General features: G+C 37.0%; 1 protein-coding gene across 1 annotated transcript in view; it reads right to left on the bottom strand.

Moving 5' to 3' along the window:
- The window catches only part of RYR2 (ryanodine receptor 2), an 829,832-nt gene that overhangs the window by 132,937 nt on the left and 676,289 nt on the right, over positions 1-20,606 (bottom strand). The window contains exons 67-73 of the mRNA XM_045165522.1: positions 18,668-18,798; positions 14,267-14,587; positions 12,421-12,661; positions 11,282-11,369; positions 9,436-9,528; positions 1,638-1,808; positions 487-546 (exon numbers count right to left, since the gene is read on the bottom strand). Coding sequence (XP_045021457.1) covers positions 487-546; positions 1,638-1,808; positions 9,436-9,528; positions 11,282-11,369; positions 12,421-12,661; positions 14,267-14,587; positions 18,668-18,798 — 1,105 coding nt within the window. The remainder of the gene's footprint in view (positions 1-486; positions 547-1,637; positions 1,809-9,435; positions 9,529-11,281; positions 11,370-12,420; positions 12,662-14,266; positions 14,588-18,667; positions 18,799-20,606) is intronic.

Raw genomic sequence — 20,606 nt, 5'->3', positions numbered from 1 at the left:
CCATTCATGTTTCTCTTCTAAATGTACACTGGCTTTCCTATTACAGTAATTCTTACTATCTCCTATGTGCTAATGACTCTTAAACTTATTTCATTCCTGAGAACTAGGTGTAAAATATCAAATTTTCATAGACAACTGTCTCCATGTTAAAAAAGTCCTCAAAAAAAAAAATAAAATAAAAATAAAAAAGTCCTCAAATTCAGCTGTATGAAGGAAATTCCCAACCTTTATTTCAACTGGTGCCACCTTTTTTTTTTTTTAACAAAGTTTGACAGTCTTTGGTGATGTACTTTAGAAATACATCATTTGTTATCTTAAGAGTCATTAATTCATAAGGATTTGCAAGCAGAATAATGAATGAATAAGATGATATATTTTCACTACCTTACTTGTTAAAGTAACATTATTTGTAGTATTTCTTCTAAAGAGAGATTAACTATATAGTTTATAGGTGCTAAGTATCCTTTTGAATAATATTGGGCTTACCTTGCCTTGTAAGTGAATATTACTGCGGATTATATCTCGAACTTCATCCTCAGTGTCTTTCTGTCAAGAAATAAATGTTACTTAAAAGAAGTCTTACAGTGCATCCATGGTCACAAGTCAATAGAAATAATTCCAACTTCTTTTGAAATAGTCTATGCCTGAACAAACATCTTTATAGGATTTAATACATGCCATAAATCTGGGGGATTATCACTCAGGTAATTCTTTGATATTGCTGGGACTTGAAACAAGACAACCACCTAACAACTTCACTGAAAGTTCACTAGATTTAATGCAACTGAATTTCCAGGTCACAAGAAGTAGAACAGAGGCATCTTCCTTTAGGTTCAAACATAAGGAGGTCTCCAGTATTCTCTAAAATCTCCATGAAGTCATTTTAGCCAATAACATCTACAAATATGCAGTAATCATGAGGAGCATACCCTGAGAAGCAAATATTAAACAACAGCCAATGGGCCTGTATCCCTGTAGCTCCCTTGGCCACAACCGCCCCTCAACTTGCTCACAGTAGGGCCTCAAACTGTGGATATATAGAGAGGTTCCTCAGTGTGGGAGGGAGGATATACCTTTTATTTTACATGTATATAACATAGCATGCCTATTTTCAAAAAACTTCATTCTCTCTGTATAGCCATAGAGGAAAGTTGAAGGCCATCAAGAAATCGTGAGAACTTTAATCTTGATGCTCACAAAGGAGAAAAACTGATTTAAAAGTCAACATCTTATCCACCCACGATCAGCATAACACATTATGCATCTAACCTAACACATTATGCATTTATGAAAAAATACCCATCATAAATCTGCAGATACCTCTCATCACAAATTTGATATAGGAGTTCATATGAAATCCATTTTTTCCCTCACTACTAGTGACTTGTTGCCATCTTTCCATTTTGTGTGTGAATATACCCTTCAGGTGATTAACATAATTTAGAAATAAAAACAGCCTCCAAGAAAAATATTAGGCCATCTCTGTGTCTGAGTCCTAGGGCCTGTATAGAAAAACTGGTTAATAAAGCCTTCAATGAAAATAAACATGGACACAGAACAGTGAGACAAAGGAATCCAAGCACTTGAGGAGCTGGAGGTCAAATGATCTTTCCCAATGGGAAGAACAGGAGCCTTACCAGACTAAAGCGATTTTTGGCCAAAGCAATGAGCTCCTGGTCCCCAGGGGCACAGATGTTCAACCCAATGGGCAGCAACCGCTTCAGAGCGGCCACAATAAGAGATGTCTGCATGGAATATCGGTCCCCTTTGCGCTTCATTTTCTTCCTTTCCTGATCAGAAACAGCTGCCTATGGAACAAAGATAAACATTGGAATCTGCAACAATTTCTTGTCTCAGGATTCATAAGCCTTTTCTAACTGACTGTGGTTTTCATCTTCCTCATTTTCTGCTGGTCCCTGTTTTTGAAAATCCTACTGAGGATACCTCTTCTCTTTCTTTTCAGCATCTCTTGCTGATTTTAAGTCCTATTTCTCAGATTCCCAAGTCACTATAATTCCCCCATAGGCATTTCTATATTTTTTAAGAAAAAAAAAGGGTTATTATTTTGTTGGCTTGTTTTTGTTTTTAGTCAGGCCACACCATGTGGCTTGAAGAATATTAGTTCCCTGGCCAGAGATTGAACCTAAGCCCCTGCCAGTGGAAGCGTGGAGTCCTAACCACTGGACCAACAGGGAATTCCTCTATATAATTTCAGAAGGAACTTGCACATTGTAATTTTAGAGAGGCATATGGATGTATGAAAAATTCATGGTAATTTCAGATACTGTGTGTTATATAATTATCAATGCTTAAGAGGAAAAAAATGTAAGAATAAATAGTTTTTACTTTGACAAATGCTTGCTTTGTCACACACACACACACAGCATATATAAAACTCTCAAACATTTATTTGCCTTTTACATAGGCTGAACACTTGTCTCCCCAAGGCCTTAATCCCCATCTAACAGAAAGAGACATATTAATAATATACTAATCAGTGTTACTTAAATATTTAGGATTATCTCTGGATGACTTGCTTACAACTGAGCACAGCCATGATACTTAAGTTCCCTTGTAATTCTGTTGAAAACCATGCCTGTGCTAGGGTTACCTCAAACTACAGAGTCTAATTTTCACTGGGTAGTGAGGATCCTTTTTCCTATTTAGAGGGCACGTTCGAAGACTAAAATTAAAACAACTGTCCCATATACCCTTGTTCGTATATGTTAAATTTCTTTGTAGCAACAAATCAAACATTAAAGATACTTTTATGATAATGATATGGTGTAACAGTTTTGAGCTAAGAAAAAACAGAAGAAAATTTAACATACAAATGATTTGTCTTCCCCAAAAGAAGGCAAAATATATCATAACATGATACTCAAAATATATCACAGCATTGATACTCATGATACTTTTGCATAGTGAAAGTTTTCAAACAACTGAAATCATGTAGTGACAGTAGCTGATATGTTAATAATGTCATATATATTATATAATGTATTATATCATTACATATATAGCATATTTTGATATATATATTAAATCTATAAAATCTGAACCATAGTAATAAGAATCACATTCACGTTCCAAAGAGATGTACTTATAGCTTCGGTCATGTCCAACTCTTTGTGACCCTACAGACTATAACCCGCCAGGGTCCTTTGTCCACGGGGATTCTCCAGGCAAGAATTCTAGAGAGGGTTGCCATTTCCTACTCCAGGGATCTTTCTGGTCCAGGGATCAAACCTGTGTCTCTTACGTCTTTTGCACTGGCAGGCAGATTCTTTATCACTAACGCCACGTGGGAAGCCCACTTATTGCATAGATCCCACTTTCATCTGTACCAATTTGTTAGAGATTATTAAGTTTCATAAAAAAAGTACAATGAATAGTTATTTGTACTCTTAAATTCATTAACCTATAAAAATAATGAATTAGTGGTTTTGAATGAGCTCTATGCTAAAAGGAAACATAGCCACAGTGATTAAAATAATCAACCCATATGAGGAAACACCATCCTAAAAATTAAACAGATTATGCAAACATATTTCAACCTAACACTGGTAATTCGGTCTTAGAAAAACAATATTACTAAATATTAATACATTAAAACCTACATTGTATTGGTGTTGAAATTTTCTTTGATTTTAACTTCTAAAACTCTTTCAGCTTTATGGTTGCATAAATAAATTGAACTTAAACTTGGTTTGATATTTATAAATATTTAGGTAATCTTATAATAAAAATAATTTAAATCAACACTAAAGGCAACTCTACACTGTTCAATTTTGAGAAATATTAGAAAAATTAATTCCACTTATGCTCAAAATATTATGTAATCTCATTTTCTATACCACAGGAAATCTGTAAACCGAAAAGAACAGTTAATATATCTTTGAACATTTATGGCTGATAACAGTCCACTGTTGGTATGAAGAAATTAAATATACGCAAAACCAAATATCCTCATGGACATCTGTATGTGTTGGTTTTCCTTCTTCAGTGCCTGTTTCCTCCCCAGACTTTGGAGCTCCATTAGGGAACTGGTCAAACCTATTTTGTTCCTTTCAGTATATAGAACTAAGCACTGTGCCTGACTCATAGGAGCTGTTCAATAATGGGAACAGAACTGCTATAGTTACTGAATGTGCATATTTTATTTTCAATCCATTACCTAACATTTGATTCAGACATGAATACACAATAACGTGGTCAATATGTAGGTACTGATGGAAGAAAATTTCAGATATTGAGATCTGGGGAAGTCATTCTTAGGTCACACATAATTTAACTGAAATTTTATGCTAACCAGAACAGCTTGTTTTGTGACCCGCCAAACACTCATTGCACATCTGCTTTAACCATTAAAGAAAACAATACATTTAAAAAATTAAAATAGAGTAACAATCGTTCAGGCATCCAAAATGGAGCTCAGTGGCCACTGTGAGTGTGGTTGGAGACACGATCCTGCATTACTGAGACCTGAATTTTCTGAACTCTACCAGACTCAAGGACACCACCAGCCACCCTCAAAACAAGATCTGCTAGCAGCTTCCAGCTGTAACCTTACAGTCTCAAGACCTCCTCTGGTAACTATGCAACTATTTCAGATCCCAATCAACCCTTACTTAACAAGCACACTTCTTGCCAGCTCCAATCATAATTCTAGACAAACAACTTAAGTAATTTTCTGGTGTTTGCCTTTATTAGTCTCCTGCATTTTGCAGTATAGCAGAACACACCTCTGATGAGTGCTTCTTGAATCTGTGTCCTCCAGGTTACAGTTCTGTTTGGCTCTGATAAAACTCTTGTTTATTCCTATTATTAAACTGTTCATTGATTATTTCTGTTGACAGTATAGTTAAGGAGGAAAGTAGGACAAACAAACTCTATCTTAAATAAATCTGTGTGTGTGTATTTCTATCTTTTTCTCACACACACCACAGATATAGCTCCAACAAATTCACCTAAAATGATCTAAAATTTAATAGAGGACCAAGAAAAAGGGAAGAATTTTCTAGTATTCCCCCAATGAAATGGCCTACAACTCTCCCAAAGTAGACACAAACAAAATCATAGATGACTTAAACATTTTTAGATATATGAAGTATAAAAGTGACACTATACATCAAAAAGACAAAAGATACAAGTTTTGGTGACAAAGTGGAAGAAAGGGAACCCTCGTGCACTATTAGTGGGAATGCAAATTGGTTCAACCACTGTGGAACTGCATGAAGGTTCCTCAAAAAATAAGAAAACTAGAACTACCCAAGTATTATGGCCAATTATCTATACACTAGCCTCTCTCTAGGCTACAGATATTTTGCTTTAGGTCAAACTGAGCTTCCCTATCCCAGATTACCTTACTCCACATTGGTCTGCTGGCCAACTTACAGTCTTCTTGTAGTTTTAGAAATGGTACTCCATACACATAGTGATTATCCCTGCTTGAGGGACTAGCTGAAGACTTGATATGTGACAATTTGTCTCTTGGTTGGTATTTGTATTTGGTCTCAATCTCTGTTCAGAAGGAGTTCCTGACAATCAATTTCAAATATGATAATATGCATGTTTCAATGCTGTGCTCTCAAATCATCCCACCCTCACCTTCTCCCACAGAGTCCAAAAGTCTGTTCTTTAATCTGTGTCTCTTCTGCTGTCTCACATATAGGGTCATCATTACCATCTTTCTAAATTCCATATATATGCGTTAATATAGTGTATTGGTGTTTTTCTTTCTGACTTACTTCGCTTTGCTTAATAGGCTCCAGTTTCATCCACCTCATTAGAACTGATTCAAATGCATTCTTTTTAATAGCTGAGTAATATTCCATTGTGTATATGCACCACAGCTTTCTTATCCATTCGTCTGCCGATGGACATCTAGGTTGCTTCCATGTCCTGGCTATTATAAACAGTGCTGCGATGAACACTGGGGTACACGTGTCTCTTTCAATTCTGGTTTCCTCGGTGTGTATGCCCAGCAGTGGGATTGCTGGGTCATAAGGCAGTTCTATTTCCAGTTTTTTAAGGAATCTCCACTCTGTTTTCCATAGTGGCTGTACTAGTTTTGCATTCCCATCAACAGTGTTAGAGGGTTCCTTTTTTTCCTTACACTCTCTAGCATTTATTGTCTGTAGACTTTTGGATAGCAGCCATTCTGACCAGCATGAGATGGTACCTCATTATGGTTTTGATTTGCATTTCTCTGATAATGCGTGATGTTGAGCATCTTTTCATGTGTTTGTTAGCCATCTGTATGTCTTCTTTGGAGAAATGCCATTTTTTGATTGGGTCATTTATTTTTCTGGAATTGAGCTGCAGGAGCTGCTTGTATATTTTTGAGATTAGTTGTCAGTTGCTTCATTTGCTATTATTTTCTCCCATTCTGAAGGCTGTCTTTTCACCTTGCTTATAGTCTCTTTCATTGTGCAAAAGCTTTTAAGTTTAATTAGGTCCCATTTATTTATTTTTGCTTTTATTTCCATTACTCTGGGAAGTGGGTCATAGCAGATCCCGCTACGATTTACGTCAGAGAGTGTTTTGCCTATGTTTTCCTCTAGGAGTTTTATAGTTTCTGGTCTTACATTTAGATTTTTAATCCATTTTGAGTTTATTTTTGTGTATGGTGTTAGAAAGTGTTCTAATTTCATTCTTTACAAGTGGTTGACCAGTTTTCCTAGCATCACTTTTTAAAGAGATTGACTTTTCTTCATTGTATATTCTTGCCTCCTTTGTCAAGGATAAGGTGTCCATAGGTGCATGGATTTATCTCTGGGCTTTCTATTTTGTTCCATTGATCTATGTTTCTTTCTTTGTGGCAGTACCATACTGTCTTCATGACTGTTGCTTTGTAGTATAGCCTGAAGCCAAGCAGGTTGATTCCTCCAGTTCCATTCTCCTTTCTCAAGATTGCTTTGGCTATTCGAGGTTTTTTGTACTTCCATACAAAGTGTGAAATTCTTTGTTCTAGTTCTCTGAAAAATACCGTTGGTAGCTGGATAGGGATTGCATTGAATCTATAGACTGCTTTGGGAAGTATACTCATTTTCATTATATTGATTCTTCTGATCCATGAACATGGTATATTTCTCCATCTATTTGTGTCATCTTTGATTTCTTTCATCAGTGTTTTATAGTTTTCTATATATAGATCTTTTGTTTCTTTAGGTAGATTTATTCCTAAGTATAGAGACTCCCCTGGTGGCTCAGATGGTAAAGCATCTGCCTACAAGGCAGGAGACCTGGGTTCAATCCCTGGGGAGGGAAGATCTCCTGGGGAGGGAAGATCTCCTGGAGAAGGAAATGGCAACCCACTCCAGTATTCTTGCCTGGAAAATCCCATGGATGGTGGAACCTGGTAGGCTACAGTCCATGGGGTCACAAAGAGTCGGATACGACTGAGCAACTTCACTTTATGCCTAAGTATTTTATTCTTATCATTGCAATGATGAATGGAATTGTTTCCTTAATTTCTCTTTCTGTTTTCTCATTGTTAGTGTATAGGAATGCAAGGGATTTCTGTGTGTTAATTTTATATCCTGCAACTTTACTATATTCATTGATTAGCTCTAGTAATTTTCTGGTGGGGTGTTTAGGGTTTTCTATGTAGAGGATCATGTCATCTGCAAACAGGGAGAGTTTTACTTCTTCTTTTCCAATCTGGATTGCTTTTATTTCTTTTTCTTCTCTGATTGCTGTGACTAAAACTTCCAAAACTATTTTGAATAGTAGTGGTGAGAGTGGGCATCACTGTCTTGTTCCTGACTTTAGGGGAAATGCTTTCAATTTTTCACCATTGAGGATAATGTTTGCTATGGGTTTATCATTTATGGCTTTTATTATGTTGAGGTATGTTCCTTCTATGCCTGCTTTCTGGAGGGTTTTTATCATAAATGGATGTTGAGTTTTGTCAAAGGATTTCTCTCCATCTATTGAGATAATCATATGGTTTTTATGTTTCAATTTGTTAATGTGGTGTCTCACATTGAATAATTTGCAAATACTGAAGAATCCCTGACCTCTTATGGCCTCTCTCTATGCCTCTGTTGCTGCTGCTAAGTCACTTCAGTCGTGTCCGACTCTGTGTGACCCCATAGACAGCAGCCACCAGGCTCCACCATCCCTGGGATTCTCCAGGCAAGAACACTGGAATGGGTTGCCATTCCTTCTGTTAACACTGGTCTAAACTTACAACATAATGACAAAGCAAAGTGATTCACTAACAGTTTTCAGTTCAAAATACCCCTGTGAAATGTATACTCTTAGTACACCATCTTCCAAAGGAGCAACTCCTCACTCTTCAGGCTTATTGTCTTCCCAGAGAAAAGAAAATTCATCATCTTTTTGAGAGTTTCAATAACATAGACACACAAAATAATAGCCCATAGCAGTCCGACAACTAGGGATACAAAGCTTCAGCTAGCATTAGTTTTAAGTTCATGTCTAGTAGTGTCAAATACATGGCATTTACAACTCTAAATAAGACTAGAGTATTGGGTGATGCTGTTTTATTTTCCCAGTGATCATCAACGGAACAAATCAGATGGACTCTTGGGGGTCAGTGGGGTACCATCTCCCTTCTCCCAAGGCATCTCTCTTCAGTAATTTGTTGAGTTGGTAGAGACTGATATCCTTGGCTAGAGTGTCATATTATTTTGCATATTTGACCATTCGCTAGCATACCTTGTGTGCTATCCCATGTAATATATTCATCTTCTTATTTAGTGGTAATACAAACAATAAAAGCACATATTTTTCAGTGTTTTGAAAGGTCCTCTGCAGAGCTGGACATGACTGAGCAACTATGTGCACATGCCAGTCCCCAACTTGAGTGATATAGAAAACAAAAATTTCCATTTCATGTGTGAGAATTTGGAATTTATCCATGTGGTTCTTTCTTAAACAATGCAGCTAATTATTTTGAGGTGTATATATGTACATATATTTACTCTTGATGAATATATATCATTGACTAATTATATGTACATCATACTGATTGCCAATTTTGTGAATGTGTATGTCTATTAAGCATGCCTTATTATTCTGATGCTTTGACATCTTGGGCCTTGCTGATCTTTGATTGCTCCTCCCAGAGCTCCTTCCCACAGAAACCATAATAAAGGTTCCTGTTCACATTTTCCCCTTCCTCCCTCTGCCTCATGACTTACCCTTCTGCCTCCATGGAACTGTGAATAAAATCTTCTTCCTCCGTGATAGTCATTTCCATGTCTTTATATCTTACCACACCTGATTACAAATCCTAGGTCTCCTTAAATCTGTGTGGATGTGTGTTTATTCAGTAAACAATATTATCAAATCTATCAAATTCCAGGTATAAACCTTCAAAAGATCTAAAAAATATCAACCTATTCAATGAATGAACATTATATTCAAACATTTTCTAGAACATAAAATGGATTATAGTCATACCTTGGACATCTTTGACTTGGTGTCCATAATAAGGAAAGACATATTATTGATTTCATTCTGCACCACGAAGTTCTGCTCCTCCCTTTTGAAATTCTGAGAAGTTCCAAAGGAAGTTTCAATTGATACCACAGAGATAAGAAGTTCAAATAATTAGAGATTACACAGGACCCCAAAGTTTCTACCAAGATAAGTAGTAATTTAATATATATAAGACATAAAGAAAGGAAACAAATAGTTGTTGAATATCCAGTGAGGGTGCCTGGCTGCAAACAACGATTCTGGGAACTAAGATAGAAATATGAATGCTTTAAAGATGGGAAAATTAAGATTTAGGAAATTTAAGTAACCAAGTCACACAGCTACCAGGGGATAAAATGAATACTCGAACTCCAACTACTTGATGAAAAGCATATGTACTGCTTTTGGAATAAACACAGGTTTACTAAGGGCATGCACAACTATAACACAACTTTCTGTCAGATATTTTAACTATTTTTTCATGTACCCTAACATTATTTTATTCACTTTAAATTTAGGAACATAAAAACACCAGCAGTCAAGTGTTTAAGCACTGGTAGTAGTTAAAGCAAATATAGAATAAAAGCAGAAACCACAGAGTTTTAAAAGAGAGGCTAACAATATAACTGTATGTCCTTCTTTTTTAAAGAAGCATAACCTGAACAAAACAGCTTCATAGTAAGCATTTACATATATTAATAATTAATAAGTAATTAACAATTTCTATTGAGGACAGAGAATAGACTAAGCCTAGGTTTTCATCCAGCTCATATTAATATTCTACTTTTACTATTAATCTTATGGATACTTATATAGTTTCACCTTTAAAAATTTGGCTTAGAATATATATGGGGAAACAAACAATGATACTTTATTTTGGGGGGCTCCAAAATCACTGCAGGTTGACTGCAGCCATGAAATTAAAAGACGCTTGTTCCTTGGGGAAAAAAAATTTCTTTTTGACCAACCTAGACAGCATATTAAAAAGCAGAGACATTACTTTGCCAACAAAGGTCCATCTAGTCCAAGCTATGGTTTTTCCAGTAGTCATATGGATGTGAAAGTTAGACTATAAAAAAAAGCTGAGCGCTAAAGAATTGATGCTTTTGACCTGTGGTGTTGGAGAAGACTCTTGAGAGTCCCTTGGACTGCAAGGAGATCCAACCAGTCCATCCTAAAGGAGATCAGTCCTGGGTGTTCATTGGAAGGACTGATGCTGAAGCTGAAACTCCAATACTTTGGCCACCTGATGCAAAGAACTGACTCATTGGAAAAGACCCTGATGCCGGGAAAGATTGAAGGAAGGAGGAGAAGGGGATGACAGAGGATGAGATGGCTGGATGGCATCACTGATTCTATGGACATGAGTTTGAGTAAGCTCTGGGAGTTGGTGATGGACAGGGAAGCCTGGTGTGCTGCAGTCCATGGGGTCACAGTCAGACATGACTGAGTGACTGAACTGAACAGATTTGTGTTTTAAATATATTCATGAAATTCAAAAGCACATATTCAGATTTTTTATTATTCTTAAAACTATCATTGGGCATTCATCTAAAAACCTACTGATTATGATAAATCAGTTATGATAACTCAGGGCAATTAAAAATCATTGTGACTGAGGATAAGTTACAAAAGTCAACAGAAGGATTACACTGCCTCAAACTCCCCAGAGAAACCTTGTCTCTCTCCTCACCAGTTTAATGATACTTATGAGACAAGCTTGAGAAACTGTAATAGGTATTAACTAAGGGGACTGGGAAATTGATTAAATTTTGTAAGTCCTTAACATATATGAAACAGTAAGCATTGTCAATATTTTTCTACTTACATGGGATTTTGACCAGTAGATAAACACCTCAGCAACCATGCGGAAAAGATCTTCTGCTTCTTGGTTAGGCTCTTTCAGCCATTTTGCCCTGGATCATATAATAAAGTGGTGCCTCAGTTACTTCTTAAAGTTAATTAAAAAAAAAATCACCTCTCAAAGTTCGAAACCAAGTAAACTGAGGGCAATCGTGCTTGCTCACAGAGCTCAAAAATTGTTCAGTGTACAGTTGTAACCTTTAAAATAATTTAAACATTGTAACTGACAAACTACTAGCTTTCACATATGAGAGGTGGACTGCTCCAGAATGGGATCGCCCACTGTAATTTTTGCTTGGCGAAGCTCACTTATCTACAAACATCTGGTAATGTCATCCTCATGCAAAATCTCATTGCTAAGTAGTGAATGAAGCAATTCCACTGGGACATATGAACCCAGTAAAGTTATGACTGAATTAGAGACATTAAATCACTTTTGAACATTCTACTTCAGGGGTCCCCAATCCATCGACTGTTACCAGTCCATGGCCTGTTAGGAACAAGGCTGCAAAGAAGGTGAGCTGCAGGCAAGCGAGCAAAGATTCATCTGTATTTACAGCTGTTCCCCATCACTCTCTTTATCGTCTGAGCTCTGCCTCCTGTCACAGCATGAGTGGCATTAGACTCTACTGTAAACTGCACACACGAGAGATCTATGTGTGTTCTCCTTTTATGTTGTTGTTGTTTAGTCACTCAGTTGTGTCTGACTCTTTTGCGACCCCATGGACTGTAGCCCACCAGGATCCTCTGTTCATGGGATTTCCCAGGCAAGAATACTAGAATGAATCGCCATTTCCTTTTCTAGGGGATATTCCCAACTCATGGATCACATCCATGTCTCCTGCATTAGCAGGCAGATTCTTCACCATGGGAAGTACCCCTTATTTGCAGAAAAACAAACTCAAGGCTCCCAGTGATTGTGCATCATGGTGAGTTTCATAATTATTTCACTATATATCACAAAGCAATTAATAATAGAAATAAATGTAATGTGCTTGAATCATTCCAAAACCATCACCCTCAACCCAACCCCAGGTCCATGGAAAAATTATTTGCTATGAAACCAGTCCCTGGTGCCAAAAAGGTTGGGGACCGCTGGTCTACCTGTTATAGTCCACAAATCTAATCAGGAGTGGATAGAAGGCATAGAGATCTCTGGCCAGTGTGGTGAACTCATCTAGGATGAGAAGTTCGGCTTCAGACATATCTCCCCTGGCCTCAGATTTCAGATGGTCCTCTTCTGATACCACCATTGCTGCCTTTTTCTTGAGCTTCTCCATTAATGGCAAGAAATGAGTTTTCAAGAGCTGAGGTTTCACTTTATTTATAATAGGCTGGGAAAACACTGTTTGAAGAAAGACATTAATATGCTGTTCTGCATAAACATTCATTAAATGAGGATTAGATGGTCATTACAATGGTAGCATGATTAAGCCTCCCTCTGCTCCAGCACATGGCTTCCTTCAGAATTCAGCCCATGCCTCAGCCCCTTTTCTAGTCCCAAACCTAATTACATAGCTGCTGCTCAAAAATGATTACTGAATTGAATTTGATGTGCTTCCTTGTTTTCAAAAAAGAAATTGGTAGCTAACTGAGAATTAAAAAAAAAAAAAGACCTTCATTCACTTTGGAAATCAATTACTTTCCCACAAAGAAGAAAAGTCCTCCAATGGAAAAAGTCCCCTGGGCCCCTCTTTTTTTTTTTAAAGAGGAGATACACATTGAATAATCCTATGAGACCACATGCCTACTACGACATAACCACTATGCCATTACACTTTAACTGTCTTCATCTTTGTTCCAAAGGAAGAGTTAGATTACATATACTATTGCCTTTTTATTTAATAATAGTTGAAGCTGTTAACAACAGTTGTAAGCTTGATGGGGCCATTTTTTAAATTTAATTTTTATCTTATATTGGAGTATAGTTGATTTACAATGTTGTATTACTTTCAGGTGTGCAGCAAGGTGATTCAGCTATACATATACATATATCCATTCTTTATCAGACTCCTTTCCCATATAGGTTATTACAGAATACTGTAGAGTTCCCTCTGCTATATGGTAGGTACTTATTGACTGTCTATTTTATATATAGTAGTGTGTACACGTTAATCCCAAACTCCTAATTTATTCCTCCCCGCCCCCCCCCCCCAACCCCGGCAACCTTTCCCATAAGTTTGTTTTTTAAGCCTTTTTTAAAATGAATTTTTTTTCCTGTAAGTGTAATAATAGATGCATTGGGGAAATGTATAAAACAGAGATGTTAAAAATGAACCAAAATCACCCTATCCAAATTAATAAGACATTGGTGTATTTGGGGGGGTGGGATTCTGTCAATAAACAACTTCATATGTATACTTTCGAACTCAAGTTTTTAAAACTCTTCTTTCAATCCTCCATGATATTCTGAATATTCTCTAAAGTCATAAAATTTTGAAATCTTAACATTTAAAGAAAGCATAATACTCTGGAATATAGATATACACAACCTATTTAACCATTCTCTAGTGCCTGGTCACTCAGATTGCTTCCAATTACTCAATATAAATAGTGCAATCCTCCCTGACTCCTGCAAAGATAGATTACTAAAAGTGGGTGAGTTCAAAATCCAGTTTTATTTTTGTCTCTGTCTACAGAATCATTAATTTTGATTGCTGTGTTTTAATTAATCTTAGCAAGATTAATCTTCATGAGATTGGTCAAATTAAGAAAATGTTTACTCACTTAAATGTACTAACTATATGGAAAGTTACACAATGTCTGATTAAATCTAGTTTTTTGTTTTTTTTTTTTAAGAACAGCAAACAGCATGAAAGAAATAATCAAGAATATTTTTTGAGTACAGAAGCAAATATTAATCAAGACTGAGAGAGGAAGATTCTAGTCTTCTGTACTTTGAACCTTTCTGAAAATAAAACGTAAATGGCACATTCCTTCTCAGTCTTACCTGCTAACCTCTTCATCCAGGCTCCCTCATCAATACCCAAGTTATTATATATGATTTTCAGGATATTGCCCAGCAGTGTGTTCATGTGCTCTGAGTTCAGAGCCGTACAGCACATCTCAGCCCTTCCCGGATTGTTCTCAGGTCCATGCTCCCACCAACGAGACATGTAACTACAAAGCATGGGCAGGATAACTTCCATCACGTGTGGCATCTGTGTGTAGCGAATCCCGGACTCAGCCAAGTCCACAATTTCTTCCATGAGCTTCTCCAAAGATGGTATATTTGGACAAACATCTTCTACATTAGCAGGCAAATTAAGAGCTAGAGAAACACACATACAAGTGACATGCGTTCAGTCAAAGAAGTGACCTGCCAGCCACGTGGCCACTGTTAATAACAGACATGAGCAACCATTTCATGCTGAGCTTCAAAACTCAGCCAGACCTGGCATGTCTTCAGCTGGATCCCACTCCCTCTTCTCATGGTAGCTATTTCAAACTTTCTTTGCCCCCAAGTCCCAACTCCACCACCTGAAGATCAGCAAATGACCACCCCTTGTACTTCAGAGCAAACAGGAATATCAGATGTCTCTCCCTCCAACTGCCTGCTCTCATGTGGCCAGGATTTGTGCATCTGGTTTCACATTCACCTCTATTCCCCTTTTCAGAGGAAGGAGTTCCGAGGTTCACTGTTCCACCTGTGACCTGATGTCAAGCCTACACTCCAGCAGATGCCTTGCTCAGGATTGCATCTTCAGCTCCTTCTCCACTGTCTCCTCCCTAGCAGCCTATACATTTGCTTAAGTCTCTCCCAGACTGTTCACTTTTCAGATGCTCTCCTAGCCACAGATGTGAATGCTCTGCTTTCTACCACTAAACAATTTTATTTTTTTAATCCTTATCTAAAGTAAAACTTCACATCACTGACCAAAATTCCCTTTTCCTAAAATCCCCCTTTCCTTAACTGCAATGCATTCAGTCTTTCTTGACTCTCTTCTAAATTTTTCCAGTCTCTTTTTACTAAATCTTTTCACCTTGCTGAACTTTTATATGTGGGTTTTGTTTAGAGATTTGTGTTGAACTCCCTTCTCTTAGCTTGTATGTTTGCCTAGGCAATTCTGGCCATTCCTTTGAGATTCTGATCAGGCAAATTAACTCTCAATCCCATATTTCCTAAAGCTTTGTGTGAGTATGTGCTTCATAAGGAATGTGTCAAAAAGCCAACTGCAAATGGGTCTAAATTAAACTTGACCTTTCCTCTCCAATCTACCTCTTCACCTGTACTAGTAGTATCTCAGTGAGGACAAGGTTGTCTGGCAAGTCACCCAGGCTAGAAACCTGGGAGAAATTCTAGGCTGGGAGGCTCCTTCATCTCCTATAGGAGACGCTTGTATCTCGAGGATTTCTCATAACCTCTGCACTACAAACTTAAACCAAGGGGCCTTATCCAATCAGAACTCTTCTGAATTACCACAATCATTTTCTAATTGGTGACACACACTACTCCATCTCTCTTATTTCTATCATGATGTTTTTCTGCAATGCAAATCTACTCATGTTACTCCACTTTTCAAAGCCAGTGAAAGGGTCCTATTGCACTGGTACAGTCCCCATTCCTTACCTGACCTGGAAAGCCTGCCTCACCTCTTCTTGGTTTTCCAATACTTACCTCATCTTTTCTCTTTCTTCCCTGAAAGCTATCGCCACCTCAAAGTACTTGAAGTTTCCCCTAAGTACCAGCGTTGCAGTGTCCCTAACTTCAAGGCTCATATTGTACCAACTTTGCTAAGTCTTCCCAGGTGCTCTTAGCTCAAACTGCTTTTTTGCATCCCCAGTGTTCTTTATTGTGAATTCTATCACATATATTCATCAGTTTCTCTCCCTTGATGCATCTAGAACCTCCCAGAGGAAAAGAACCAAATCATATTCATCTTTGTATCCTGTCTCCTCCACCTACCAACAATCATATGTTGAATGGCTTGAGTAAAAAGTGAATGAAGGAGAATCACTAAATGCAGTTCCTTTGCTTTGTTATGAAAATGATGTATTATAAGAAATAAGCAGGTAAATTATTGGCTCTGTGTATTTGCTTATCTGTAATGAAATAGCAATCTGCTTCATTCTTGATTCATTGCAAAAATATTAAAGGATCAAAAATCCTTAATAAGACAACAAGACATGCTTACACAGATAATAATACAAATTCAACTGTGTTTTACTGTTTACAAATATATTGTGCAACTATCTAGAAAATATCACTAAGTTATAGTCAACATATTTTCCTTTAGCTTCCTCTCTGCGATATGAAATTAGAATCACAAACTACCTAGGTAAAGTAAATGATAATTATTCAACTTTTAAAAAGCATTCTTACTTGAAAAATTCACTATAAAATTAGTGTAACCAGTAACTCCCATACAAACATGAATTACACAAAATGATCTCATTAACTAAATGATCTCATTAATTAAATGCATACGTCTCATTAACAGAGACTTATGCATTTGTGAACAGCAAATATTCTTGTCCCAGTTTGGGGAACTCAACATCTACTTCTGTTTAATTGACTATGCCAAAGCCTTTGACTGTGTGGATCACAACAAACTGTGGAAAATTCTGAAAGATGGGAATACCAGACCACATGACCTGCCTCTTGAGAAATCTGTATGCAGGTCAGGAAGCAACAGTTAGAACTGGACATGGAACAACAGACTGGTTCAAAATAGGGAAAGGAATACGTCAAGGCTGTATATTGTCATCCTGCTTATTTAACTTATATGCAGAGTACATTATGAGAAACGGGCTGGATGAGGCACAAGCTGGAATCAAGATTGCTGGGAGAAATATCAATAACCTCAGATCTGCAGATGACACTACCCTTATGGCAGAAAGTGAAGAAGAACTAAAGAGCCTCTTCATGAAAGTGAAAGAGGAGAGGGAAAAAGTTGACTTAAAACTCAACATTGAGAAAACTAAGATCATGGCATCTGGTCCCATCACTTCATGGCAAATAGATGGGGAAACAGTGGGCACAGTGACCGACTTTATTTGGGGGGCGCCAAAATCACTGCAGGTGGTGATTGCAGCCATGAAATTAAAAGACACTTGTTTCTTGGAAGAAAAGTTATGACCAACCTAGACAGCATATTAAAAAGCAGAGACATTACCAACAAAGGTCTGTCCAATTCAAGCTATGGTTTTTCCAGTAGTCATGTATGGATGTGAGAGGTGGACTATAAAGAAAGCTGAGTGCCAAAGAACTGATGCTTTTGAACCATGGTATTGGAGAAGACTCTTGAGAGTCCCTTGGACTGCAAGGAGATCCAACCAGTCCATCCTAAAGGAAATCAGTCCTGAACATTCATTGGAAGGACTGATGCTGAAGCTGAAACTCCAACAATTTGGCCCCCTGATATGAAGAACTGACTCATTTGAAAAGACCCTGGTGCTGGGAAAGATTGAAGGTAGGAGGAGAAGGGGATGACACAGGATGAGATGGATGGCTGGCATCACCGACTCAATGGACATGAGTTTGAGTAAGCTCTGGGAGTTGGTGATGGACAGGCAGGCCTGGTGTGCTGTAGTCCATGGGGTCCCAAAGAGTCCGACACGACTGAGTGACTGAAGTGACTGATTGCAAGGCTTTTGGAAAACAACTAATATACAATATAGTTTATCAGACTTAGAGGACAATACTGTTAGAAAAAATCACATGAAATAAAACTGTCCCAATAAGATGGATCTAGCAAGTGAACTGAGAAAAAAGCAAAGTATGAATCCATGCTGCTGCTGCTGCTGCTGTCATCTCAGGCGTGTCCGACTCCGCGCGACCCCATAGATGGCAGCCCACCTGGCTCCTCCATCCCGGGGATTCTCCAGGCAAGACCACTGGAGTGGGTTGCCATTTCCTTCTCCAATGCATGCATGCATGCTAACCCGCTTCAGTGGTGTCTGACTCTGTACGACACCATGGACAGCAGCCCACCAGGCTCCTCTGTCCACAGGATTCCCCAGGCAAGAATACTGGAGTGAGTTGCCATTTCCTTGTCCAATGAATCCATAATCATAACAAATAAGAATATTGTACATGTGCTGACTACCTATAAGAGATAACTGAATTAGAGTGACCTATTTTTTCCATACTGCTGATTATTCTGTCTTATTATTAAGAGGGTTAACTTGTCTGTGGTTCATTAATTTAAAAGAAACTAATTTTCTTTCAGAAAAACAATGGAGATAGTATACAACACTCCAAAAACTTCCAAATAATAAGACTTAAGAACAAATAGCATTGGAGATAATAAACTAAAATAGCCCATTAAAAAATTATGGTTGTAAAATACTACAAATGTCATTCATTTTTAGTTTAAAATATCAAGTACCACACATGCTTCTGTGCTACCTGCTCTCTCTCTCGAAGACTTTGTATTGTAGATGGAGTAAATATTGTGCTTGTCCAGGTGAGTTTCCAAAAATGCTACAGGAAAGGCACCAGCAAAAGCAGCCAGACATTCTCCCAATGCAGAACGTTGCCTGTAAATGGAAACTTTACATTTTTAAAGCCTTCTAAGTGAATAACGGAAGAAGTTATATTAAAATTGGCAAAGTCAACCTAAAAGAAGGACAATCATTGAGCTACTGATAAAAACTACCCCTCAGATCCAACCTCTATATTGTAAAATATCATCTGCTTTCCATAGCAAGTTCCCTACCATTTTTTTTAAAAGCTAAATCACCTGTCAGCTAAAGAGAAGTTAAAAACAGTACAGCCAAAAATATCAACAACAACAAACACAGTTATAAATGCCTCCAAGAGTTTGGACACTTCATTTGGTTTCCTTTTCTTTCTTTTTTAACACAGTGTTCTAAGGAACAATTCTTGCCATATGAATAAATGGATTTTGATAAAAAATTAAAAAAAATAAAGTACTAATACACACATATAACTTTCTGAAAATTTGCCATATATAATTAATTTCAGGGTTATATAAATAATTTCAGGTTATTAGTTATGAAATAGTAAGATACACTAGATGCTAAAGACTATTGATAACGCTTAAAACTGATTTATCATTTTTAAGAGAAGGTGGTGCCTTGGGAATCAAACTGTGATCAATTTATTTAAGAATTCTCCTGCCACTGATATATTTAAATTCTCTCTCTCCCTCAGTTTTCTACTTAATCCAAGGCTTTACTGGCACCTTAAATGTTTATTAAATATAGAATAATATGAGAGTTCAGCAAATTATGAACTCTTTAAATGACTTTGTATATATATTTAATTTAAAAGTCAATAAAATGGATTGAGTTAACAAGATAACATAATTCTCTTGGGTAGTTTTAAATTTCTTACTAAAAAATAATAAATAATGCTTGATTCTTTAATATTTTAATTAAAACAACTAGATAGGTACTCTGCTAGGAGAAAATATCCCTTCACAGAAAGAAACTGAATAAGGTAAACTTCAGTTTACACATTGAATAACATTGCATTACTAAAAATAAGACATCAAGAAATTACAAAGAGCACAGGCTTTTATTCATACAGATCCAAGACCTGATCTTACTCCTAATGCTGCGTCACTCATTGTAGGAAAATTACTTACACTTTTCAAGTTTTTCTTTCCTTACCTAAAAATGAGGACAGAATTGCAAAATATCTAGTACACGATACGGGTTCAATAAATGTTTTAAAATAATGAGACATACTTTAAGAAGTTAATAGCCTAAAATGCTTCATGTATGACCCCAAGTTAGGTAATCAGTTTCCTGACATCTGATTCAAAGCGTGAAAGCGGTAGTTGTTCAGTTGTGTCTGACTCTTTGCGATCCCATCCATGGACTGTAGCCTACCAGGCTCCTCTGTCCATGCAATTCTCCAGGCAAGAATACTGGAGTGGGTTGCCATTCCCTTCTCCAGGGATCTTCCCAACCCAGGGATTGAAGACTGGTCTCCCGCACTGCAGGTAGACTTTTTACCAACTGAGCCACCAGGATATTGAGCTAGTCCTTTTATTTCATTAATAATTCTTCTGAATTACTTAATGATTCACTTTAAAATACCAATTCAAATAGTAATTCTCAGATTAATTTTGATCATTTGTGTTGTGTTCTGGAAATAGCAACATTTCTTTTAAATGATTTGTATAAAAATAACATTTTTATAACATTACATTTTTTAGTATACCATCATTTTTTCAAAATACCTTTTATTCACCTTCAAATTTTTATTTTTATATTTGCCCAGAATCACTCTACAATTGTGAAGTTAACTGAATAAAATGCACATATACCTTTTTTTTAGACTCTAAGAGAATGATCCAAATTTTATCAAGAAAAAT

Source organism: Bubalus bubalis, chromosome 4 (genome assembly GCF_019923935.1).
Source record: "Bubalus bubalis isolate 160015118507 breed Murrah chromosome 4, NDDB_SH_1, whole genome shotgun sequence".
NCBI classification, from domain to species: Eukaryota; Metazoa; Chordata; class Mammalia; order Artiodactyla; family Bovidae; genus Bubalus; species Bubalus bubalis.
Note: the sequence above shows the minus strand (reverse complement) of the source record. Positions and strands in the feature narration are given on the sequence as shown.